At 40.1% G+C, this 27,437-nt stretch overlaps 1 protein-coding gene across 2 annotated transcripts; it reads left to right on the top strand.

The window, feature by feature from the left end:
- Window positions 1-2,259: 2,259 nt before the first annotated feature.
- On the top strand, window positions 2,260-27,437 carry usp2a (ubiquitin specific peptidase 2a). 2 transcript variants are annotated; one of them, XM_073485254.1, is made up of 12 exons: window positions 2,260-2,841; window positions 17,020-17,070; window positions 19,071-19,194; window positions 19,478-19,589; window positions 19,716-19,826; window positions 20,607-20,671; window positions 21,209-21,312; window positions 21,593-21,670; window positions 22,409-22,487; window positions 23,278-23,382; window positions 24,567-24,687; window positions 25,836-27,437. In XM_073485254.1, exons 1-12 carry the CDS (start codon window positions 2,686-2,688, stop codon window positions 25,918-25,920), a joined length of 1,191 nt encoding a protein of 396 aa, XP_073341355.1. In that variant the 5' UTR covers window positions 2,260-2,685; the 3' UTR covers window positions 25,921-27,437. The 2 variants fall into 2 exon arrangements, with proteins under 2 accessions (XP_073341355.1, XP_073341347.1); XM_073485246.1 differs by having other exon boundaries at window positions 2,588-2,841; window positions 21,590-21,670; window positions 25,836-26,018.

Below are 27,437 nucleotides of genomic sequence, written 5' to 3'. Positions count from 1 at the left end.
GGGAATAGAACAGCTATCCCTAGACAATTGTACTCTGACTTCTCCTAGATAACTGCTCAGACTACTTTAGTCCCATTTTATACCAGACTGCTTAGCTCTTTGCATTGGATATAATTAGATATCATCAAACAAACATTGACTCTTTGCCCCCATCTCTTACGTTGTAGTTTTCCATCTCAGGGATTTAGACATTCAGACATACAAACACACACACACATGTTTAGCCTGGTGATGGAATGTGCTCCTTGGTTATTTGTTGTGTACACAGGCTTGAGCCTGGGTCATGAGATTGCTGCTGGGGACACGTCGCACTTCTGTCCCTCTATACATCCGTTCAGCTAAAATCACCAACACTGTAAACCCACCATCTGTTTCAACCCTTTCTCTGAGGACAAGTACAGAAGTGCATGTTGCATTGACTTTCATGACATTATAAGCACATAGCAAGACTGGCACACTGTTTCTTCTTTTTGCCAGTTTGGTATTTTGGTGAGAACTTGTGACCTGTCCAGGGTGTACCCTGCTTCTCACCCAGTGTAGGCTGGGATCTGCTCCAGGCCTCTTTGACCCTCTAATGTATAAGTAGTTATAGATAATGAATTTCATTTGATAATAATGATAAGGATTGTATTTTGTTGACCCTGAACTATACCGCCTGTAAGTCAGAGGTGAGACACAGCACACACAGTCTTTCTTACTTATTAGCTGCAACAGTTCGGAAACTACTACCACTTAAAAAATGGCTTAAACTCCCAGTCAGAGATCTTGTGTATCAGTATTCAATATTGTTATCAGGTGCTTAAAGTCAACAGCCTTGTGTAACCACCGGCAGTGCAATGACATGCTACACCTTAAATTTCCTCAGTGACAAATGCTTCTGCCTCAGTCAGATTCAGTCACACTTTGGTGTATCACCTGATCATGTGTACATGTGATACAGTGATGCAAAACCTGTCTGTATTCCAGATTTGCTTGCAGGTGCTCTAGCAATCAACACGATGTATTTGTTGATGTTGATGATAGTTTTCTCTAATGGCAACATTATTCCAGGTCTCTTCAGCTGTTACTCTATCATTTCTCCATGTTCTTTATAACTCATTTGAGCTAACCATTGAAGAATATATAAATACTCAGCCTAAAAGCTGCTCCATTAATATTCAGTGGGTCAAATGGAAAACAATTATACACAATTATTACACAAGTTTCCCACCAGCTTTTCAAAGCATTTCGGCTCATTTTTCTGGTTTTCCTGCCTGCAACTTTAATATTTTAGTTCAGGCTCACCGCTCTCATCATTGTCTTTGACCCACCCTGTCGCAAGAATAAATGTTGGCAATGTACATTTTTGCAAACCATGAATATGTTGAAACTTTTCATTTCTTTGTGTCAGAACTTAATGTGTATCTGTTTAGGTTAGTTAATTAACTTAGTTAGCTAACTTAGTTAAAGTTATGAAAATATCATGCCTTGGTTTAAAATACCTTTTGGTGGCTGCACAAGGTCCATGACTGCTGGTTGCATTAATAAGACACTGTGTACTAACAACTTCGCCATATTAAACTAGCACAGGTGATTATATGCCTGTTTTGTATTGTTTCTGCTGTTTTGTATTGTTTCTGCTGTGGTTAAAAAAATCACTTAATGCATCTTTAAGGTATCTGTTTGTAAACTGTAACTAACTATGAATTATTCATAGGCAGCTAGTTATGAACCCTATGATGTTTTCCCAGAAACTCGGTGGAGGATCATTATTGTTGATTTTATCCTTTGACAAGTGTAACAGCACTTGGGTCGACAAACAGCCTATACTTGGGTAATCCTGGTGAAATCTAGAATTGCAGCAGTCATTTGTCTTCATCCTCTTATTGTGAAAAAGTGAGACTCATTACTACTCAACGCCTATTGTGTTGCTGGTGAATCACCGGAAGCTCATTAAAGACCAATTTTAGGACTGCACAATCTAATTTTAGACCCAGTGAGTCAGACTGTAGTAAAAGTAGCCTCCATCCCTATTGTCAGATTCGTACAGCGGTGTGCCTTTCGTGTAGCTGTCGTCATGCTGTTACAATGTATTTGGCAGAATGCACGGTGGCATATAAACCATGGAGGGTTTACCCTGAGCATTGTGGAGACGAGTAGTCTCCTTGGTCCTTCAGCTTTGACACAGCAGCGTGGAGAAGGATGGACTGTGACGTAGGCAGCACGGTTGGAGGCGGTCGCTGACGTTTGTTGTAGGCCGACTTTTACCCGAGCTAGAGGAGACAGACCTCCAGTCCTGTACAACGAAGAGGGAGCACAATATGTATTTATTATCTTTTACGGACCTACTCTAGTGACAAGGCACGCGTTTTGCACACAGCTGAGTATATTGTCACAGCAGCCAGCGGCTCATTCGTAATTAGTTAGTCTTTATCGGTGTTACTGGCGCTTTATCGCTCCCAATAGGGGTAAGTAGAGTGATTTAAGGGGAACGCCACAGGTCCTCTGTTCCGGCGTGATTTGTGAGGCTGGTGCCGTTATATGAATGAATGAATGACAACAGGCAGGGGGGCTATCAGAAAACGGAGGAAAACGTCTAATTCCCGCAACAGAAAGCGGCTCGTCGAGCGGAGCAGGAGCGCTCAGAAAACACTCGCTCTCGTCTGAATAACTCGCACCAGTCCTTGGCTTCGTTCCTCCGCCGGCATGCCGAGCATGCGACAGTCCTACACGGTGACCGTATCCGAGGAGCCGCCGGCGGCCGCTTTCCCGTTTCTGAAGCAAGAGATGCGGAGAAAAGGCAGCATGTCCGGCTCGGTGCTGGTGTCAACTTTCGTGGGGCTTCTTATAAACCAAGCCAAGGTAAGAGATGGTGCCCGCTGCGGTCCGTTATCTCTGCCTCAAAGAGGACGGCACACCAAACTCCATTGAAAAATCTGGCAATTTTTTTTTATCGTATTATTACTTTCCTATTGGCAAAGCTGTAAAACTCACAAGGCCGTAGTTAAGATGATTTGTGAATTGTCTGGTAGTAACAACGAAAAGAACCATGTATAACAGCAAACAGCAGTTATTCAGTAGCTTATTGAGATGTGGTGCTCGTGTGGTCCACTGTCTCCTGTCACTGATACTCGGTGGGTGGTAACAAGCAGTGTAAACGTACAGTAAAAATAAAAGGTATATTAAAGTGCTCCCTTACGTGTCAAATGATGCTGAATTTATTAAAGCTCACTACTTTATACAATTGGACGGGTGATATTTTCATGCTCAACCAGGTTAATATCTGTGAATGTGAGCAGGAATTGGAACCAGTGTTCACAGATGTAGTAAGAGAGTTATGGTTCCTTGCAGGCAGAAACGAGGATGTATGTCACTATAAAGAGGACACAGATGGTTATTTCACTGACAGCGTTATGTATCTTGTCAAAGATGATCAGTTAAACGTTGAAGTGAGTCATTTGCAGAGGTAAGCCGCTCTTTTAAGCCGCTGTACTCTGCTGTGTCAGGATCAGTAGGCCTGCACTGGCAGGTCACTGGTTATATAACCACCATTTAATCCCCCTCATAGACTACAGTTGCTCCTACTATACTGCTCTTATGTATTCCATTGTAGGTCTCTGATGGAAATAAATAAAGGACTGACCCATTCTGACAGGGCTTTTTATGCCCTAGAATATCTTGGATATGAATGTTGCCTCTGGCCGTTTCCATATGGACACGCAGCCACATATATTATACACATAAATGTAGGTCTGAGTACATAATGTACAGAAAATCATTGTGTTTAAGCCAGTTCAGTGTGGAGACAAAACATCTCCTCAGGGTAAATGTATGTAATTATTTTGATGAGTTTAGTTATCATGGTGGAAAAGACTTTAAAATAATTTTTCCTCTGAAAAAGTCTTTCCACACTGGAATGATTTTAATAATTAAAAGTCAAACATAGTCTCAAACATTTTAACTACATAAACAAAATCAGGAACGTTAATAATGGTTTGCTAGTGTCTAAGAAAAGTCATTTCAGCAAACCAGTATATTGTCATAATAATGATGAGGTTGGCAATGGGTCCAATGGTTAGCATGGCCCTATTGACAACAAGAGACCTTGTATGTTGTCTTTGCCTTAAAGGTGCAATATGTAAGAATTTTAGTTACTTTATTTATCATTTCAGAAAGTACCTAAAATTGTCAAAGAAATAATCTGAATCTGAAGAAATAAGAATTGTAATGTCACTTGATTGTTTTAAAGAGATATCTACTGAAGTTAAGATTAGCAGTTACTCTGGTGATATGATGCCCCCAATTTGTTTGGAGTATGAATTCAAGAGGAAGCAAATTATTACATATTGCACCATTAAAGCTTTTTTTGCTGTCCATTCCTTGCGTACAGAAATGGAAGTTAAAGTTGCGCGTGCATTGTGGGGTACACTGAAATTTGAAAGCCTACTTGTCAGCTGAATTTGTCCTAATATGAAAAGATGAAGAGGAACCGCTTAGTTTGTCACTGGAGTCTTCCTGCTGCAAGTCTCTCTCTCTCTCTGTGTGTGTGTGTGTGTGTGTGTGTGGGTTTATGTGTTTGTATGTGTGTATGTTCCCAAGCTACAGTGTGGAGTGGAGCTGCCGTGTGCCAGCTTCTGTTATGTAATGAGACATCACAGTAGAATACACTTTAGTACAGGCCAGGCCTGGCTGCTTGGCATGCTTTCTGCCTTGTTGTTATCGTCCACCTGCTCCTCCTGTCCTGTCCTTCTCCTTCTGCTCTTGGTCATCATCTGTCCTCTACTCCTCCCCCTCTACAAACCACCATAAGGTACTCTGTCTTTCTCTTAGTAAGTGCATACATGAATTTGTGCGCGAGGGAAATGTGTGTGCAAGTGGGAGTGTGTGTAGTTATCTGTGATCTTGTGCGTGTTTCTGCACAGCATGTTCGCAGCACACCAGCACTGACAGCTGGAAGGTCAAAGGTTGCTTTCTGCTGCAACTTTCTAATCTTGCTCAGTAGTTTTAAAGCTAATGCTAGAATGATGAATCAATTAGATGATTTACAGAAAATCAATTGCAAACAATTGTAATCATCCAATCCAATAATAATCATATATCAAAAGGTGGTTGGTTGGTCGGTTGGTTGGTTGGTTGGTTGGTTGGTTGGTCCGTCTACAGGATGACACTAAAACTACAGAACGGATTTCCACAAAACTGGAAAGATGGAGGATGGGTCTCGGCCCAGAATAAACCCCATTAATATTTGGTATGGATACAGATAAAGGGACAGATCCATGATTTTTTTTTCTCACGTTCTTTAACACTGTGAGAGATTTTGTGGCTTTTTTGTTTATTTCGAAGGGAATAAGGCATGGACTTGGAAAAAATCAGGCGTGTTAAGATGCTATATCTATGAGTGAGTACAATTTGATGCAAATTCTTATAAAAATCTGGATCTAGTGGATTTAAATATGTGTTCACAGAAGATTATACATTTTTAAATTTCCTTTATACCAAAGAAAAATACTACCAGATATAGCCTGAGAATACCGCCCTGCATTGACTTCAGTGGGAGTAACTTTTTTTCCCTTTTTCTATGCGAGTTGTGTAGTATTTATACTGTATCCAATACTGAGGTGATTTGTTACACATACTGTAAGTATTTGGTCATTTTCCATGTACTTGTCAGACCAATGATGTGATTTTCTAGTGAAGGGTGTCGTAATGTGAAGTCCAGGCTTTAGTATAATAGCCTGTTAGCTAGTGGTTAAGGATTTTACCACTGAGGGGGATTTTTTTTGCCTGTTGGAGAAATGCACAACAGTGGAGATGTGTGAAGATGAACAGAGCTGTTATGTAAGAAACCAGCCAGTGCATTGCTTTATGGTCACATGTTCTCAAACTGTTATCTATACAATGCTGGATGCTAGTGTGATACCCCTGGTGTGTGGAGAATGTCCTCTCACAGCCTTCAATCTAGTGAATTGCAACTAATTGGCCCTGTTCATAGGATCATAGGCTATATGTATTTGTATTTCTCAGAAAGACAGCCATTCTTCTCAGTAAGAGGATCTCACTGTTTACTTGTTTGCATGTAAGTGTGTGAGACACGTCACCCAACATTGACTCCACAAGCTCTGATGTCTGATTTCATCCCTTTGTGTGCTTTTTATAAGGGAGAAATACATAGATTGTCTCTCTTTCCCGATTAAGCGGCAACACTGAGTGTGTGTCTGCATACATAAGCTGGTATGTGAGCAAAAGTGTCACCTTTGCTCACATGGGAGGAACTTAACAGCAGCCAAAGAGGTAACTTATAGAGAGTGAGAGAGAGATTGTTTATGATGGTCTGCCAAGTAGAGGGACAGGTCAGAACAGACTGTTCTCCTGTTCTTTCTCAGCAGCCAGCCAATCAGCGGTTGGCGTTCTGCAGTGCCAGGTGGACCCAGGCATCCTGCTGCTGGTAGTGTAAAGTTTAGTTCACAGCCCAGGAGACACAAGCAGAGCAGGGAGGGGGAGAAAGTGGCACGTGTTATTGCTTTGGTGTTGGAGGCATATTATTCGAGCATTGCCAATACTGCAATTAGATATGAATCATCCACATTGATTTTGAATCAGCTCTGTGAGTTCCCAGGACTAGAACAGGGCTGTTTCATTGGAGAGTTTTAGTGTCTAATGGTGGTCGAAAGCTGCCTCAGAGGAGTTTTAACATCGGACCAGGGCCGATCAATACTGGATTTTTTGGGCCGACTCTGCTATAAGGGAGTAACGTAAGCACCCAGTACATTGATATGAAAGTACTGTGAATTTTATTCACCAAATTTAGCATTTTCTTTGTTCATATACACTATGAAGACATCCATTCTTTAACGTCATTTGTATATATAGCGTAATGCTTATCATTTTGAGGGTTGCTGGGGTTGGAGCCCATCCCAGTTGACATTGGGCAAGAGGTTGGTACACATTAAAAGACATTAAGAACTACAGCCAATTTAGGATCACCAATTGACCTAACCTACATGTCTTGTTAAACTTAATAGCAAATGGTACAGAGATCATCAGAATGCTCCTGTGCACTCATTTATCATTTGGAATAAGCTCCCCTGTGGGTATTCATTAGGCTTCATCATTTGTGCTCTGAGCTTGTTATTTTCACACATCTCCACAAGGTTTTGATTACTGAGGAGCTGTGGCATCAGGTTGTTTCTCACTATACCAGCCATCCTCCGCCTGTTAAACTATTAACTCAAACAGTAGTCATTTGTGCTTTTCTTGTGGTCTGATACAGCAGCTTACAGGCCGCAGCCTTGCCGGCAAACACACCGGCCCCTTCAGCTTCTGTCCCAGTCTTGTGCTGCTCCTCTCAGTGTTACTCATTCACTGGAGCCGCTCCTCGCTACCACCTCGAGTGTGGCCGGGCTCATTCAGCAGAGCAAACAGGCTAGACCCACTGCAGCTGTGACAGCGAAAGTGGTCGGCGCGACCACCTGAGCAACTAATTCTCACAATGCGCCGCCAAGTGTTTTTCAAACCAACTGTGAGAAAAAGCACAACCCATTAACACCAGAGTAAGAAAATTAGTGCTGACAGAGTGGAAAGTGAATGAAAAAGAGCAGGTCAGCTCACCGGTATGACAGTATTTTTATTTTTTCTGTGTTTTTCATTCGTTAACATAACCTGTGTGACTTGATAAAGTGGTTAAATTCAAAATAAAGAGGTTAAATTTGACCTTTTTTCACCTGGTCTAAAAATGATAACAAAAGGGACAGGTCATTAAACATGATCAATAATTATCGATATCAGCAGATATGAAACTTCACTATCGTGGTAGACTTTTTTGCCATATCGCCAAGGCCTACCCTCACCCAAGAGAGGGCACAGATAACAGTTGACTTTATCTGTTAAATGTTTTCAACATTAAGAGATGTAGAAATATTGTTCTTATTTCAAATAAAACAGTCAAGAGCAAATGGTTCTCATGAACTCTATTATCAAGTGCATGGCTTCTAAGTGAAAAATAGCTTTAATAGGCGTTATAATGGCTTCAACAAACATGTAAATGTATTCCCACAGTCATGTCCTTATGACAAGAATGTAGCCTTAAAACCGTCAGTCAGTTGAACCTGAAATCCTTCTTGTCCTGATCTTCTCATCAATATCAGCTGATGTCCGAAGCTAAAGGAATGCATGTCAGGCATGTGTTAACATTCCTTAGACTAAGCTTGATGTTAACAAAGAATGCATGCTGCACAGTTTAATCTACCGCCTGGAGGCCAAAGTTCATTGAGCAGTATCATGTTTGTCTAACAGGCACAAATGCAGAATCTTTCTCTCTTAATCTAGTTTGTTGTTGTCCTCCTCTTTTTCCTATTAAGTCACCCTAGAAAGGAAAGCCATAATGAGGGATTATCCATTTCGTCCAGCCTCCTCACCTTGCTTTGACCCATTTCCTCTGCTCTGACACCAGCCTCCATCCCTCAGGCCAGCAGGCCCACATCTTTGACTTAATTGAGCACAGTGGATAGAGAGATTTTACTTCCACCAAGTTGGGCACACGCCAAAGGGACATTTCCGCTGTCTCTTATTCCTAGCAGTTCAACCTGGCCCGTGGAAAGCCTCTCTGTTCACCATGCTTTTTAGCCTCAGAGGAGTAGGGTTTCAAAAGCAGCTTGCTAGTTGCCTGAGCTGCTTCTGATATTTATGAATAGAGCATTTTTGCAAAGTTATCCCACTAGGCTGCCTCTTTTGTGTACAGTACATATCAGTCTGCTCACATGGAACGAGTGGCAATATGAACAGTGGATGTATGTTCCCTCTTGTGACTGTTGGTATAATGTATCCGCTCAGGTACTCCTCCCACTCTTTATTTCTCCCATCCTTTCACTTTATCTTCTACAAGAAACAAAAATCTTTTTTGAGTACATAATCGCTCTTCTTCCTGCTTTATAAATAAATTGGCAACTGCAAAAATAATAATTAGACTGAACATTATACGTACACTATAAGTAAGTACTGTAGTGTTGCAGAGATGCCCTGGCCTATAGATCTTCTTCTCCAAATGTAAGAAAATATGGTACAGACCCCAACAAATGTCACATCATCTTGATTTAATTTTTTTTTTTCAATGAAAAAAAAAATTGTGGTGAAAAAATTACTATTCACAATGAATCATCAGAATAATCACACTGTTTTGTTTTTTTACCGTATTGTGCAGCCCTAAAGTGCACATTGTTTTGTAACAGTCAAAAGAATCTTAAAAATGTTATGATTTATAATTGTTGTTTGTAAGATTATTTACCAGTTTCATTTGATATTGAGATATTTAAGATATATATGACTTTAAATAGAGATTTTAGGATTTTATTTGTAACTTTAGATAGTCAGGAAGTAGTCAGCTGTAGAAAGGGTTGAAAAGTGGAGGGAATGTATCTCAGGAACATGAGATACTGCAGCGGAATCTTAGCAGTAACTGTGAGGACTAGTGTTGGTGGTGTGTTAATAATAATAATTATTATTATACTTTTAGTGTTATTAATATTCATATCTCAGTTAGCTAAAGCTGTTGTTACTGCTGTGACTGCTGTATCCCCCCTCCTCCCGTCTCTCCCACCGCTTCTCCCCCCTCCTCCAAGGGTTCCTCCAAAGTTAAGATAAAGAAAACGCAACTTTGGATATGATTCATTAAGATTTATTAACTTTGGCAGAAAACGTATAACCCCCTCGCTAATAGTAGGAAACTGAGAACAGACTTTCGGGGGTCTTGAAATCATTACAGGATTGCAAATGATCTCTTACCTGTAACACTTCACAATAACCATCATTAATAAATGGTTAAGTTATATCAATCAGTCAATCAATCACTCAGTCTTGATTTGTGTAGGGCCACTTCACAACAAAAGCTATCTCATGACACTTTCCAATTTGAGCAGGTGTACACCCGGTCTTTAATTGTTTTATTAACAGAGACCCAACATTTACCCCATGAGCAAGCACGTGGCAACAGTGGTGAGAAAAAACTGCCTTTTAACAGGCAGAAACCATGAGCAGAACCCGACTCAATGGTGGGCAGCCATCTGCCTAGCCCGGTTGGTTCATAGTTATAGTCGGGTTATAGTTTATTAAACTTTGGTCGAGAGTTATTTCACTTTTAAAAAGCAGTGAATAACTACATCAACCATTTATCAATTGTTTATTGTCAAGTTGCAATTGGTGTATACAAACCTTTACATTTGCTTAAAGGAGACATATTATGCTCATTTTCAGATTTATAATTTTATTTTGGGTTTTTACGAAAATAGGTTTACATGCTCTAATGTTCAAAAAACACATCATTTTTATTATTCTGTCCAGTGAAGCAGCCCTGTATTCCCCCTCTGTCTGAAATGGTAAGCAGTCTGCAGCAAATAAGCAGTCTGCTCTGATAAGTCAGCTCACACACGCTAAGCAAGCACTGTGTGTCTGGTAGGCTCTCTCATAGGGCTGCACAATTAATTGCAAAATAATCGAAATCGCAACATGACTAATTGCAATATCCAAATTGCAAGAACTGCAATTATTTTAAAGGTAAAATGTGTCATAAACAGTGTTTTAATGAAATTTTGTAGTGCTGCAGAGATGCTCTAGCCTACAGGCTTGTTCCCTAGATGTAATAAAACATGTTTGTTTGGCAGAGACTGGGAGAAAAGCCACATCATCATGATTTTATTAGTATAGACAATGGAAATTGAAATGTAAAATGTAATCATCCATAATAATCATGAATTATATCACAGTCGCGGTATCTGTCAAAATAATCGCAATATCACTTTCTGACCATATCATGCAGCCCTACTCTGTCATGTTTTCAACTTCCAGTTAGGTTCACTTCTACAGTGAATACAGGAATAGACTATGCAAATGTGTGACATGGTGACGTAGTGATGTCAAGAAGTCACAGATTTAAAGGCGGGCTACTGTTGAGGTGTTTCAGGTACTTCAGGAGCAGTGTTTTCTGTGGGAGAGAGGAGCTCTCTTTGACAAGGACTTTGGGCCTTTTAACTTTCAAGACCATTTACATGCATAATAACCTATACACACACTGAAGGAACGGGAACAAATAATAATAGGTCTTCATTTGTAAATTGTTTATAAAGCATTTCATTGTTTGTTAACAGTGAAATAACTAACTACAGTTTAATTAACTATAAACCTACCATTGTGTAACCCAGTTTTTGGAATGATGCACCTGTGTACACTGTCTACAGCGGTTAGTACTGTATTCCTCAGTCACTTAGTGTGTCCTGTTCTGCTTCAGTGTTAGAAGCTGCTTTAAACTGCCTCCATAGAAGAAACACAGCAGAATTTGCATAACGGAATTAGCTGTCATTGCAGTCATGCCACAGGTTGGGATCAGAGCTTCAACCAATACTTCTTGGATCATTGCACACATGTATTAAAGATTCCTGTTTGACACACCGCTTTGAAAATGAGCACTTAATGACTTGGATAATAACTGCATCATTGTGTCTGTCAAAGGACTAGAAGTAGTAGGATTACAAAAGAAAAAAATCACTTCATTTATACTCAATATATTGCTATTTGAATGTCACTTCTTGGTTTCATTTACTTCCAGTTTAAACGATGCTCATCCCTGAACATATCCACATGATCAAATCCCTCCAGTGTGGTGTCGGAGATTTTCCTCAAAAGTTGGTCAAAGCTGCAATAAAAGCTGCTTGACCCTGCCCCAAGGAGCTGCTAACTCACCAAAAATATTGTAATCAGTGTGGCTTTTGGTGTTAGCATCCATTAATGCTACAAATGCTGCCTTTAAATGAGAGTCAAATCTTGATCTAAAAACTGAATCAACCTTCATGTGAACGTGGGATGATGGTCCTCGTTTGAAAGTCACATCTGCTCCAAGTCATTCACTCTCGACTCCTCACATTTCAAACTCCCTCACACATTGAGTCACACACGCTCCCTCCACACTTGGCCTTGTCACTGTGATGTCACCATGTCCTCTAGCTTTCCATCCCGCAAAAAATAAGAATAGCGTTGCTACGGAGACAGAGCCAAGATGTTTCATTGTCGTGACGTCTGCCACGCCGGCCGAAGGATCAGCCAATTGCAAGTGTACAAGCAGGCGTTATTATAAGCAAAGCTGCTATTTTTGGGACTGGCCGAGGCATTAGTCAGCAGAGCGCCAAGTCAGACACACACATTCCAACAGTGGGGCAAAGAGGTGTGTGTGTGTGTGTGTGTGTGTGTGTGTGTGTGTGTGTGTGTGTGTGTGTGTGTGTGTGTGTGTGTGTGTGTGTGTGTGTGTGTGTATGGATGTGTGTGTGTGTTATGAAATATAATTTGAGGTGACCACAGAGGATTTGTCCTGCATCCTGTCATTCTCAGTCATCAGTGAGTTCGCAAAGCTGGACACACAAGTGCGTGTGTGTGTTTGTGTACTTATGTTATATGACCGTGGCCAATAAAGTGTTCCATTCACTACAGTGGAATTTACAGAAAGGAGGATTTAGATAAGCCATGGTTAATTAAACTGTAGATTTCCCCCCTCCCTGCATGCTGCACTGACTCTCTCTCTGCTGATGCAGAGACAGATGGCAGAGGTTGTTTATAAAATAGCAAAAAGCCCTTCCCTTATCAGTACTCATAACTAGATAAGCTGCAGGCTGACGCGACTGATAAACAAATGAACATGCTCCCAATATGTATACTTCCAGGAGGCTAACAGCAGAGCTCGGGACAGGACTGCTCAGTTTGACATTCAGTGTTCCTTCGCTAAACCTTAAAGCTGCACTATGAATGTCCTTACATTAAGAATATGTCATTTGCTCATAGTGACCTACATAGAATCATCTCTTTACTCTGCACTCCCACTCAGGTCTAGAAAGCTTGTTAGTGTCTTTCAGCTTATTCGGTTCAGTCTCAGGACTTCCATCAACCTTGTTACTAGCAGCAACAGGCAGCTGTTGCAATTCTTGAGATCAATATTTTAATATAGGCTATGGCTTTTCCTGTAGATGCTTTTTAAAGGGTCTGGAATTAGCACCTGACAGGCGCAAAAGGCAGGTAGATTTTACGTTTAGTGAGTAAATCTTTCAAGGCTTTCTGCCACACTGGCTAGTAAATGAATCAAAACAGGCTTACCGCACAACTCAGTGTGTATGAGCTGTGTCCAGCCTTTATTTGTAGAGCTGCAAGAATTAATGAATTAATCAATTAGTTGTCAACTTTTACATAAATCTGCAATTATTTTGATAATCGATTGGGGAAAAAAGGTCAAAATTTTCACTATGTAACTGTCTGGAGAAAGACAGTTGATTGTTGAGTCTCATTCCATCCATTCATCTGTCCGACCGTCCACCCATCCCTCCGTCCATTCATCCATCCATTATCTGTGAATACACTTGTATTGTTCCTAGCTTATGTTGGGTGAGGGGCAGGGTACACCATGGACAGGTAGACAGTTCATCACAAGTCTCATTCCCAAAACAAATACATACCATTGCTTTGGGTTAATGACACCACAGCTAGATACAATAGGAAATTGAACATTATAATAATTATAATAATAAAATATTAGTACCACAAACCACTCATTGCACCAGAACTAAACTAAGACCAGGGATAAATGTGGAACAAATGTCAAAAATTACCAAGTACCCACACTGCAACAAAACAATTACAGAGGAAACACTGCATCACCACCACTTTTTATATATGGTCCCTTTCCCCTAATTAGGTCTTGAACATTCATCCTATAACAGCCATGTCCCCTTCATCTTCCAGTGCTCTGTTTGGTTTAGTCTTGAACATTTAAATGACTCTAGTTTTCATGTGGTCTCAAGTTTGGATTTGGACCGTTTTCATGGTGGTCCTAATCCACAGTGCTCTTCCGTGAATGTGCCTTAGCTTCACCACAGGTGAGGGTAACAGGGGCCATGTGGTAAGATAGATTTCAGTCACCAGAGAGATCAGGTGACTGGTGTTAAGCTGCTGGTCCTGCAGAGTTGCTCTCTGCCTAGAAAATACAAACTCAAGTTACCACGCTGTTAGTTTCTCTGCTGGACTGCTAGTCAGCTTGTTTTTATACATAATACTGAAGCTGGTCGAACCATCATTTTTGTTGCTTTACACATACAGTATTGTGTTACAGATATTGTTTTCTATGCAGAAAGGATTGGTAGAAGAGTAGTGCAGTCGTGAAATAGTATGGTGGCCGATGGGTGCAAACCACAACAGCAATTCAGAAAACAAAACAGCAAAAGAGAAAACACAACAGCAAGTTGGAAACCAGGATCGCAAATTCCAAAAACATTCAACAATTCTGTATCATTTCTGGTCAGCGTGGACTTCCGCACATTTCCCACTGTTATTGACACTGATCTTCCCAATCAGATTCAAAAAGTAAAAGTCCCACCCTTTCCGGTTGACAAAATTTGGTGGTGGTTTCCATCTTGCTATTGTGTTTTCTCTCTTGCTGTTGTGTTGTCTGTCTTGCTGTTGTGTTTTCTCTCTTGCTGTTGTGTTGTCTGTCTTGCTGTTGTGTTTTCTCTCTTGCTGTTGTGTTGTCTGTCTTGCTGTTGTGTTGTCTGTCTTGCTGTTGTGTTTTCAGGCTTACTGATGTGTTTTCAGACCTACTGTAATTGTACTTACTGACTTACAATGTGGAAAATTAATTAAATTTGGCATGGCTCATGCTTTATGAAGTGTAATTGTGTGCTCCTTAGTGGAGGGCACAAGTGCATTCCTTAGCCACCCCCGTGTTCTTTGTTAGTTCTTCCTCTAGCTACTCAATTATATAACCGCTTGACTTATGTAATGAAATTTAAAAGCAGCAAGCGATGACATAAGTTCTGCAAAGCATTTTGTACCATTTAAAGATTTTGATATCATGATAATATGCTTAGCCATCTGTTGTGTTTCACAGGGATTAAATGCATGTATTTCATGGTTTGTTGCCCTGAGAAACGGCGACAGTGAACACCACAGTGTAGAAACTCCTCAAGGTGTAGGTGTGTTATCTACTGTTGTTGATCAGAACTTTGCCATCTGGGAGTGATTACCAGGAGAGGAACTGACTGCGAGATAACAAAAACAAGTTCCTCTGACAAAGAAAATCCTCCTGCCTCATTCCTAGACGTACACAACACACACATTCAACTGCAAAATGTAGATAGATCACATCTTCATCACATGTCCGGGTTTTATTGTTTGTCCTGCTTTCCTGGGATCTAATTAAAGTACAAATCCAGCCTGAAGGAAAAACACAGTGAATATCTATCTGGTGATAGAACAACCAGTGGTTTCAGTATATAAGATAACATCTGTGTTCTTGTAAGTGTTTGAATGTGGTTTTAATTCATTTTCCCTCTTCCAGCAATTATAAACACAGTTATTTATGTGATACAGACTGTTTTTGAGGGGAAAATGCATCTCGCGAAAGCAGAAGTAGTTAATGTAAACAAGAGAAAGAATGTCTGGAAGTATTCATCAGAGGTTCTATTTGAACTTCAGATCAGTTCAAACATACTCAGTTCATCTATTACTGATCAACACATGGTAAAGCACTGCAAACTAAGGCTTAGGGCTCTTTCTTATGCTTGGCGCAATGTGTCGCAGTGCAAGTGTCATTGCTAGTTTCAGACTGACGCAGTTGTCATTTTCACGCCCAGCTCCCACTTTGTGTAAAAAGCAAATGTACCTGCACCCAGCTGTGCACCCCTGGGTGTGTTGGTCTTAAAGCGAGGTGTGGTCAGGCGCACTGATGGTGGATTGCTATCTTGATGCAGCAGAAAGCAACGGCGCCATAGAGCAACAAAAAGCTGGTCTAAAGTCAAAGGCACAGTCTGTTTCCTGCTATTTAAAGGACGCATTAGATGCACCTACACAGGCGGATTCACACCGTTCATACACTCTGCTTCAGTTATTTTAAACATTTCCATGAACACAGTCATGTCACTGTAACAAATATCATGGCACATTTAATCAGCAAAACTGAAAGCTGTAGTTATAAACTCTCCAGAGGAAACGAGTCAGGAGTTTTAAATAGCCAGTGAAGTTTATCAGCTGTTCCTTGTGCGCAAATGCGTGTGTTAATGTAGAGATACACATACTGTTTCTGCTGCTGGAGGATCGATGCAGGTAATGTCATTAATATTTTCCTCATTAAGGACCCTATTATTTCACCCTCTCATCCCACTATTATTGATCAGGATGATACTTTTTATGACCTATCCGCCTGATCCACGGACTGAGAATCGCACACACACAGAGGGATGCGCAGCAGCGCTCCTCCTCCTCCTCCTCAGTTAAATATCAGTTTTTTTTTTCGTATGCAGTCAAACAGAGTTGTTGATGGGACAGATGATTGTGAAACTGCGGGACAGAGAGTCCAGCAGCCGAAGATCACATCCCATTCCATCAGCAAAGACAAGTGCTACTGTTTAATATGTGCAGGTCCTGGCGCAAAGCAAAATGTATTTGGACACGCCCTAAACGCACTTACGCTTTGCACTTTGCACTCATGCGCTATAGACCATCTAAATAGTGTTAAATTTTAAATATGTGTCAGGTCCCTGCGCAGCTGGGAGCTGACACTCAGATTGCTTTCATGTATGTTCCGCCCAAAACACACCCATGACTAATTCAGAATCTAAATACCGCCCCTTTGTGCTGTGCACCTCACTTTGCGCCCAGATTATCCACTGTTAAAGTAGCAAAATGGACTTGGTAAAGCCTACACTAGCGCCTTGTGCTTTAGACCATGCACTATAGACTGTCTAAATAGCGCCCTAAAAGTTTTAATATTAGTCATATACATAAACATAGGAATAAGACAAATGGAGATGAAAGTTAAAAATGATCACACACATTTGATTTTACTGTTCACATGTCTCCTGTAATACAAAAACAGGCTCTGTACATTCAGATGTTTCCACTGTTAAATATGGTTGGAAAAATGTTTCATGCTTGGGTGAATTAAAGTACATAAATGCAGTTGATTATAAGGTTGATTTGTCTTGTGAATAACATCGAAATATTATGTCTTTTGTCTTTCAGAATTCAAAGAGTGCCCAAGGCCTTGTGGGACTAAAAAACCTGGGAAACACTGTAAGTCAGCAGCCACATACTGTGTGTGTAATTACATCTGTCTAGTTCCAAGAGTCCGGCAATAGGATATTATTCTTCACAGTGGAGGAAGAAGCTCGATCTGAATTCCCATAATGCAGTTTGTGTAACACTGATAGCAGTTTGTTGGTGGTCCAGCAGCGTATCCGTCTACCAGGCAACAGGCAGATGGACGACTCCTAAAATAAACGATGTGTGCTGCTGCTGTGTGTGTGTGTGTGTGTGTGTGTGTGCGTGCGTGCGTGCGTGCGTGCGTGCGTGCGTGCGTGCGTGTGTGTGTTTGTTTGTGTAGAGTAACCTAATCAGAGAGCTCTGAACTATGGACCAGGGAGAACTCGTTCTCTCCTTCTCTGACTGGTTTGATCCTACCAAATTGCTCATGTCTCACGTGATGGGAGCAGCAGTGTATACACAGTGCTATCTTTGACAACATGCCCTCGTGTATATTCATTACATTGCATGGAGGATTGCATTATACTCAGTAAGGGTTCTTTCAATTTGTCTTGTAAGGTTTTACAATGTAGTACATTTCCAGATCACCAAATCTTTTTCATTGCATCATCTTAAATATTTTAATTACATACTGTCCACCTATCCATCTAAATATCAGCCTCAGAGGCATTGATCATCACATTAACAACACATTTTTGCTCAGACGGGGTTATTCACCCTTTGCTGAAAGTTAGATGAGGAGATCTATAAGGTAATATGAGGTTGGAGCCAGCAGACAGTTAGCTTAGCATAAGGACTGTTATGGGAAACACCTTTTTTTATCCATACGAGGACCTGATTTTGAATACATCACATTGTGGTTTATTTTATTTAGGTTATGCGCAGGACTATTTCTTGTAGTGTTGTTTTCACAGTGCCGCTGCCAGGCAACCACTGGAGACTTCAGAAAGTTCTGCACATAACTGTAATGTGTGGTTTTTATGCTTAACACTGGGTATTGTACAGGATAAACAAATAAGTTAAGCTAGCCAGCTGCTGGCCTCAGCCTCAACTTTTTGCTTTTACACTTCCATGTTTGTATGGATTGAACAAACTGATATAATGGTGTAATTGATTAATGGGCTTTAGAGGTGCTGGTAGGTGGATTTTGTCACCATTGCACAGAACCAGGCTTGCAGTCTCCCTCTGTTTCCAGTCTTTATGCTATGCTAAGCTAAGCTAACCAGGTGCTGGCTCAGACCTCAACTTCTTTTTACACTTCTATTTTTCACTATAGGCATATTTTGATATCTTCAGGCAGAGCCAAGCTAGCTGTTTCCTTCTGTTTCCAGTCTCTATGCTAAGCTAAGCTAACCAGCTGTTGGCTGTGGCTTCATATTTAGCTTATACACATGAGAGTGGTATCAATCTTCCTGTTCAACTTGGCAAAAAAGTCATAAAGTGTATCTCCCAAAATGTCAAACTGTTCCTTTACTTTGTTGGACATACAATTCAGTACAACCAGAAAATAGTGACAAGTATATTTTCAACTAAATTGTAAAGATATTGGTAGGGCTGGGCGGTATGGCTGTAAAATTATATCTCAATATTTTTAGGCCATATTTCGATACATGATATATACCTCGATATTATGACATCTTCTCACAAGCCCTTTATAAATGTTAGGAATGGCCGACAAAATCAAACATCACAATATTTTGGCAAGTAGAGCAAGTTTTAAAACAAGTAGAACGGTCTGATAAGTGAAGTAAATGACGTCACACATGACTGAATGCAGCCTTTAAAACCAGGCAAAGACGACACTTACACTATATGATATAATGATATATAAAATTTCAGTATTTAGTCTCATATCACGTTGACAATATATACCATATATATTGCCTGGCCTAGATATTGGATGTTAAAAATCACAATTTACAATACAACTAAACAAACATGTAGTCTGTCATCAATGAACAGGAAGGCAGGAGCTTTGTGTCACTTCATCTGTCAGGGAATCAAACTTTTCGTGCTGTTTTTCCTTGCAGTGTTTCATGAACAGTATCCTGCAGTGTCTCAGCAACACACACAGCCTGCGAGACTACTGCCTGCACAACTCGCACCGCAGAGACCTTAACAACAACAGCCGCACCAACACAGCCCTCATGGAAGGTGAGAGATGTGTCACACAGGCCCCCTAGAGTCCAAAACAAACACTCATAGCTGCACACAACTAACAAACTCATTACCCGTTTACTTCTGGATTAGAAGTGCATCTTTCAGAACACGTGAGGAAAAGAGACACAATGATTCCTTGTCTTTGACATGTTTGGGATGTACAGAATCTGGCACAGGATAAGAAAATGAGTTGTAGCTTCAGTAGACCATCAACCTGAATACATGTGTTATTTTATGTCCCAGCATGTGAGTAACTTGAGTGTTTGTGTTCTGGTAGAATTTGCCAAGCTGATACAGACCATGTGGACGTTGTCCAGCAGTGAGGCGGTCAGCCCGTCTGAGTTCAAAACTCAGATCCAGAGATATGCTCCCAGATTTGTGGGATACAAGTAAGCTGCTGTACATCTTTTTCTGATAATAATATGACTGCATTAGTGAAGTTATGTATCTACATCTGAAAACAGTGACATCAGCTGATATTTGTGGTTCTGACTGATTGTTTCTGTGTCTTGCAGCCAACAGGATGCTCAGGAGTTCCTGCGTTTCCTCCTGGACGGGCTGCACAACGAGGTCAACAGGGTCACTGTCAGACCAAGAGGCACTGTGGAGGACTTTGACCACCTGCCGTAAGTAACCTTTCTGCACGGGACAGCAGACCTGGTGTAGCTCTAAACAGACAGAGACATATAGAAACTAAATGAAATGTCTAAATTACCATTTTGGAAAGTGTATCCTAAATTGAGGAATTTGTTTGGGTGATATTAGGGAACTTGACCAAATGAAATGTTCAAGCATGTATTGTATTGACTTTTTACCCATGAGCAACCTGTCCGACTGGTGAAAGAGCAGAATTAGACACACCTCAACTGACAGATGGAAAAATAAGGCGATTTTAGAGGCCTGCTATATGTTCTGTTTGGTATACAGTATGTGACCAAGGCAACATGAATCATTAAGGCTTCATCATTTTAGGTTGCGTGCAACAGTTTGAGCTCCTGTGTCGAGTGGTTGCCTCTCTGGGGCCCAGATCAGCTTAATGCTCCAATTCTCCTTGGATATAATTATCAGTTATCTAACTGTGGCTTGTTTAAGGGTCAGAGTTAATCTCTGCAACTTTCAGTATTACCCTCGAAATGAGTCCCTTCTGCCTAAATATGAAAAACAATGCAGGTAAATACTATTTTCCAGCTTGAAAATGTGTGTCAGGGTAGAAAGTGTCTTTTTAATCCCTTTTTCTCAGATTCTGCCACCTATGATAAAGTAGGTCAGCTCCCTCAGTAATCAAAAATGATCCCTCTGTTATATTATTAACCTTTTTACTGAATCAGGACAGCCGAGTGTCATCATCAGTGTCTTGTCCATGTTGTATGTAATATTCTAACAGTCTCTCTCTTCTCTGTGTTCAGGGATGAAGAGAAAGGGAAGAAGATGTGGAGTAAATATCTGGAGAGAGAAGACAGTAAAATAGTCGGTAAGTCGAAATGCATCATGATCACTTTTAATCAGTTTTATAGACAGGAATACATTGAATTTTGCGATGAAATTAGACTTGACTTCTTTAGGGATGCAACTAATGAATTTTTCATTGTAGAATAATTTATTGATTATTTTCCTGATTGATCATTTAGTTTTTTGGTCTGTAAAATGTTACCTAAAGATATTCAGTTAACTGTCATAAGACGAGTAAAGAAAGCAGAAAATATTCACATTTAACAAGGTGAAATCAGAGAAAAAAAATACTCAAACTGAAAAACAATTATCAAAATAGCTGGCCATCAAATAATTGATTAATCGATTAATTGTTGCAACTCTCGACTTGTATAGGTGACATTTGTTTTACACATCAAACTTGTCTAGTCTGGATATGGCATGGTAGAGGCAGGGCAGGCTTAACCGTCCCACCGAAAACTAAGATGACATTCATATGATCAGCATAAAGAAAAGTACAATTATCATCTGCAGTCATCAGTGACATGTTTTTTTCATGTAATCTTTCCTGCTCTTGCAGATCTGTTTGTCGGGCAGCTGAAGAGCTCTCTGACTTGCAGCCACTGCGGTTTCTGCTCCACTGTCTTCGACCCCTTTTGGGATCTTTCTCTACCTATCGCCAAGGTTAGGAAACACACACACACACACACACACAGGTGATACTCATATAACAGGTTGCAGATGTCATGCGGTGCAGAGGTGACGTTCTCTGTGTTTTTTTATTTTTAATTTCTCTTTTGACGATTTGAAAACGTTTGGAGCATTAATGAGCTGCACAGCTCTTAACATGAGCTTTTTGGTTTCTACCTGTCCCTCTTTGTGCTTTGCTTTGTGTGCTTGTGTATGTCTGTTGCATGCTTTGTGTGCATGCTAATGTGAATGCATCCATGTTTGTGCTCAGAAGGGCTATGGTGAGGTGAGTCTGATCGACTGCGTGCGGCTTTTCACCAAAGAAGACGTCCTCGACGGAGACGAGAAGCCGGTGAGAACCGACGGAACACTTTCTAAAGCCACTTTCGTAGAACTACAGTATCATTACTATACATTACTACATCACTACATGTTTCATTTCATTGGACAATTTCTGTAGCCACATTTATTTTCCACACAAGGTACCCATAGATTTTAGTCTCAGGAAACATTCCACTTCAGCCCTGCGTTTCCACCACCATTTACAGACCCGCAAAGATTAGGCGAATTAGTCCTCTGATGTATGAAAAGGCAACATCTGATTTGACACGTCATTTTTTTGCACAACTAGACAACAACAGTAAGGCCTGGTCGTCGTTGTTTGTCCATCTTTCTTGTGCTTTCTTTTGTAATGTTGGTGCCTTAAATGAACAAAAAACAACCTGTTTTGAGGCAACACATTTTAAAAAATAGTGGCTTAATATTCAGTGCTGGGAGAACTTGACCATCAGTGCTAGAAACACACAGAGTTCATCCAAAAGATCCTAGTCCGTGGGGGAATTTCTGGTAGTTGAAACGCGGCTTATGTTTCATTTTCTGCTTTTCATTACCCACAATTATATTTAATCAGTGGTTCACTGCTTTACCAAGCATTCTTTCTTTATGGTCAAACACTTAAGACACTGCCAATCTAAAACTAGAAACCATATCATTGTAGTAGTAATTTCACTAGATGTCAGTCTGTGTGCTTCATATTGTACTGGCAGCTTGTAAACAGTGCCTGAACTAACTCTGTGTTTGTTCTTCACAGACGTGCTACAGGTGTAAAGCCAGGAGGAGATGCACAAAGAAGTTCACAATACAGAAGTTCCCCAAGATCTTAGTGCTGCGTATCCTTTCTCTGGACAACAGGGTCTGATACTGATGTGTTATATTAGATATCTGCAGTGATCCTATAGGGTGCCACAGGGATGAGTCCTAAAACCCAGAAATAAGTTAGCATTTTTAGACTTCTGGTTCCCTCATGTCGATACATATTGTTAACTGTGACATGTTATCACTAAGGTTTGGGGCTTTGGTAACGTTACTGTAGAGTTGACATAGGAAGTAAACAGATGTGCAGCTCCTAAAATGGATACATGTCACTGTAAAAGTAGTGAATGGCTGTGAGAGTATGTCGGTGTTAGTGGGATGTATAATGGCAACACTGTATCACACAGTAGTCGAGTGCAATTCAAACATTACTACGAGATGCACCCACGCCTTGAAACAAGTCAGTCAGTACTATTTTGCATGAATTTGCATATATTTGTAATCCCCATTAGATTTGTCAGAGAAACTGCAACTTGAGCATCTGCAAATAATTTGTGAAAATGTCCATTTAAACACACATCCATGTAGAATAGTTCAGTGTGGTGGCTGCTTTGAGCTGCTTCTCTGTGAATGACTGCTCTGATATCCTGACTCTGACATGTGTTTGAAGCACAGTGTAGTGAACAGTATAATTGGCTGTAGTTTTCACTCACATCCACCAATGCCCAGATGTTTCTGTGTTTATGGCATACAGTGAAGAGAGTGAAGATTTGAAAATATTCCACCAAATTTTTACAGAGTCGTACAAAATGTTGGCCAAATGTATTCCATGTGTTCACACAGAGGAGTTGGTCCTTGACTCTCCAGATCTGAAACGCTTCTCTGAGGCACGACGAACCAGCAAACTGTCCACCTTTGTTAACTTCCCTATGAAAGATCTTGACCTGCGGGAGTTTGCCTCCGAAAACAGCAGTAAGTACTGATTCTAAGGCCCGGGCCTGTTTGTATCAAACATGGTTATAATATATTTAATATATATAGACATAGTGTCACATCATTTTAAGTAGAGAATTGTCGAAGTCTGAGGCACTCAAGAGGGTGATGAGATAAAAAAGCCTTTAATATCTCATGGCTATTGAATCATAACAGCAGTTAAAACATTGCATGTTTTGTCAAGATTAATTATGTGACTACTTACCTGCCCATACTGATCATGTGACTATTTGCTAACCTATATATGAAATAGCCGAAAGGCAACCATTTAGAAATGCCCTGATTAAGACCTGAATGGCTGACATGCGAAGGCATATTTATACTGCTGTTATGATTCAATAGGAATGAGATATCAAAGGCTTTTAAGTCTGAAACTGAAACTGCCCAAATCAGAAATTGATAAATAAATGGCTCAATAAATAAATGAATATGCCATTAAAGGCACCAAAAATAAAACTGAAAATAAATGTATTTAATTTCTCTTTTAATTTCCAATTGTATTTATCAATAAGATATTCATTTTCCCGCCCTACTGTGCTGTGATTGGCTTTGAATGACAGCCCCTTTTGCATAATGGAGCAGATATGCATACACAAAAGTAAAAAGAAATACAGGAATAAGTAAGATTGTGGAAATCAATAGTGGGAAAATGTGAATAATCATGAAAATAATACAGAAATAAATAATAAATGTAAATAAGTATATACATTTAAAATTTAAATTGAAAATTGAAAGGGATGTAAATAAAAAGTTGAATTAATACAAAGGTAAATAAATTCAGAGATTAAAGCAGAAATATCAATGCCAGTGTCACATTTTATAAATGAATGAACATTATTTTCAGTTTTGGGTGCATTCAATTGCATAGTAATGTATTTATTGAATCATTTCTATATTTATTTATTTATTTCTGAATTTGTTATTGCAGTCCTCCATACTTGATAGCCTCAGACCCCCACCCGACCAGCACTCCTTGCATACTGTTTTTTGCTGTTCCAGTCTTTCTCCACTTTGACAATAATACAGTTCTGGAAAAAATAACAGATTTTCATTTTAGTACAATAAATATCAAATTGTAAATCAAATATGTTGTACAAGAGTGCAAAAAATCGGTTTCAGATTTTTGAGTTGATTTGTTGTTTTTTGTTTCTGTCCTGTTGTAGTAAATGCAGTGTACAACCTGTATGCAGTGTCCAACCACTCAGGCACCACTATGGGCGGTCATTACACAGCCTACTGTCGCAATCCCAACTCGGGAGAATGGTACACCTTTAATGACTCCAGGTAGGTGTCACCATCATCGCCAATCAAGACATATGATATTAGAAGTGTAGTTTGCAGCATGGAAAAGGACACATGTAAGTGCAGGAATAACCATTAAAAACTGAGATTTAATATAACTATTCCTTCTTCTTCTGGCACAAATACCACACAAAAATGCATGCTCATCTTGGGAGATATCACTGCAACACAATACATAGACATCATAATGTAATAACTGTTTGTTGTTTAAGTTTTTATCTAAAATTCTTTCATATTGCCCCTTTAAAAATGAAGCTACTATATATAACCAAATATCACTATAGAAGGGATGGGGAAAAGGCAGATAGGGGAAAAAACACAGAACAACAGAAAAACAACCTGACTGCCACAGTAGCACCGTGACACTAATTAATAGGATTATCGGAGCTGTGTGAAAAAATTTACTTGTACTGGGCTTTCATAATGATAATTGTGCAATCTCACTTGATTTCACAAATGCAAGAGCTAAATCATTTATAATGAATATTTTACCACATCTTAATACAGTCTGTTATAAACCTGACCTCATTAGCAGTTACCATGACCAACAACAGATAAGTCAAACTCCAGTGAGTGAAGGTGCAGATAATCCTCCTCACCTCCTTTATCTCCTCTGTTTCCTCCTGAGTATCCAGTCACTCTTTCTGGGCTCCTTCCTGCTACACTGCACTCATTCAGAACACACCACTCTACTGCCTCTACCTCTCTCTTTCTAACTGAACCATGTATATTCATGTATTCCACCAATCTCTGCTACTGTTGTATCTGCTCGCTTCAGTACATCACCATACAGAGTGTTTCTCTCTTCAAATGAATACATGCATCATGTGTGGTTCTGTGTGTGTGCTGCTCCAGCTGTTTTCTTTATTAATAGCTGAACAAGTATTACACCATGTATGCTTTATACGCTGAAAACCTTTTAAACTCACAAAAGAAGTCAGTAGTAGTTGGTGTATGTAATTAGATGGTGCAGGTTAGGTCAGCTACTTACGGGTTATTTTTTATTATTTTCACATCTTCACAATTAATCAATCGGTTGTTAGATAATGACTTTCTTTGTCTTCACATACTTCCTCATATATTTTTTGCTTCTCACGTTTGCTTCCCAAATCCCCTCACTTTCTTTCCAGAGTAACGCCAATGTCCTCCAGCCAAGTGCGCAGCAGCGACGCTTACGTATTGTTCTACGAGCTGGCTTCCTCCTCACGGATGTGAAGCCTCCTGGAGGACAACGAGCTGCAGGACCACTCTGACTGAAGGATGGAAAACAAGAGTGTTGGTGGAGCCAGGCGTATTTTGGACTTGTACTTGGACATATATATATGTCTCTCTCTCTCACACACAAACACACACACACTCACACACACACACACACACACACATTCTGGCAGACAATTCCACTCGGCTGGAGGCTGCTTCTCTCCACAGAGAGAGCTGAAGAGGGGAATACTCTGGAAACCACAGGAACCTGATCAACCAGCCCTGCTGTCTTTCCCTCTCTGTTTTTACCCTTGTGTCTTGCTCACTCTGGCCGGAGGTGTGTGTTTATTGTGTGTTTGTGTGTTTGTGTGTGTGTGTGTGTGTGTGAGTGAGTGTGTGTGCGTGTGCAAGGCTGACACAGGGCAATAATCCCATCTGACTGACCTGCAGGTGAATCCGTCTCCATCTCAGAAGTCCCTCTCTATGCACTGCAAACCGAACTCTCACCCTCGCCGCGCCTCGCTTCTTTTTCTTCTCGTAAGCCTCAAAGTATTAAAACTGACTTGTTGCGATTTTTGACTTTTTCCTGCTTTGAATTCATGTTGTTTTTATGCTTTTTTTGGGGGGTGGGGTGGGGGGATTACTACCCTAGCACCATGAGCATCTTCATTACCACCATCACTTTGGACTGTGGATAAAATGTTCTTAGTGTATGACTGTAACAGACTGCTAATGGTTACACAGAGCTTAGAGCCCACGGCCAGCTTGGTTTTCATGGCTTTCCCCTCCACTGCACTCCAACACTCCCGTGTCTCTGTTGGCATCTTCTTCACTCTCTTTCTTTGTTCTAAAAGTGGTTGGGAGGCCGATGGCACTGTGAACGTGACATGTTTCAGAGGGCGACCCTCTAATGTGTTTTATTTCATTTGTTTCTCCCACGTGTGGCTGCTACTGATGTTTTCAAAGTGCTGTGAAGGGATGAATGGACAGTCCAGTACAGATCTACTAAGGATTAATAATATAGACGATAATAATGGTAACAATCCTCATTGTCAGCATGAGGTCTTTTCTTCCTCTCTTGTTTCATGCCATTGAACAACACGGAAAGAATGTTTTAAAGAAAAAACTCACTATATCTGTATATTTTTATATCCTGATGCAATATAGAGAATGTACTATTCAATGGTGCTGAAAATGACCCATAACTGTTGTCAGTTGGTTTATTTCCCAAGTTTCAAGAGAGAAAAAAAAGTTATTATTTATGCTTACAAGTGAAAATGTGATGAGTCACACCTTTTAACAGTGGCAGTCAAACACATTAGTATACGGTATATATATATATGTGTGTATATATATATATATGTATATATATATATATACATATATGTGTGTGTGATATGTGTGTGTGGGTGTATATATGTATAAATATAAATAGATATATTTATATATGTGTATATATATATCTATATATATATATATATATATATACACACACACACACAAATATATGAAATAAAGTTAACAAAACAATG

Source organism: Pagrus major, chromosome 2, assembly GCF_040436345.1.
Source record: "Pagrus major chromosome 2, Pma_NU_1.0".
NCBI lineage: Eukaryota > Metazoa > Chordata > Actinopteri > Spariformes > Sparidae > Pagrus > Pagrus major.
This window is presented reverse-complemented; position numbering and strand designations above follow the sequence as displayed.

What these genes read in the sequence shown, in the direction of transcription:
- usp2a (XM_073485246.1), top strand. Translation starts at nt 2,686, where the DNA reads ATGCCGAGCATGCGACAGTCCTACACGGTGACCGTATCCGAGGAGCCG. An exon ending in CCCAGATTTGTGGGATACAA is followed by an intron (nt 19,590 to 19,715) that starts GTAAGCTGCTGT and finishes TGTGTCTTGCAG; the next exon opens with CCAACAGGATGCTCAGGAGT. An exon ending in AGAAGACAGTAAAATAGTCG is followed by an intron (nt 20,672 to 21,208) that starts GTAAGTCGAAAT and finishes CTGCTCTTGCAG; the next exon opens with ATCTGTTTGTCGGGCAGCTG.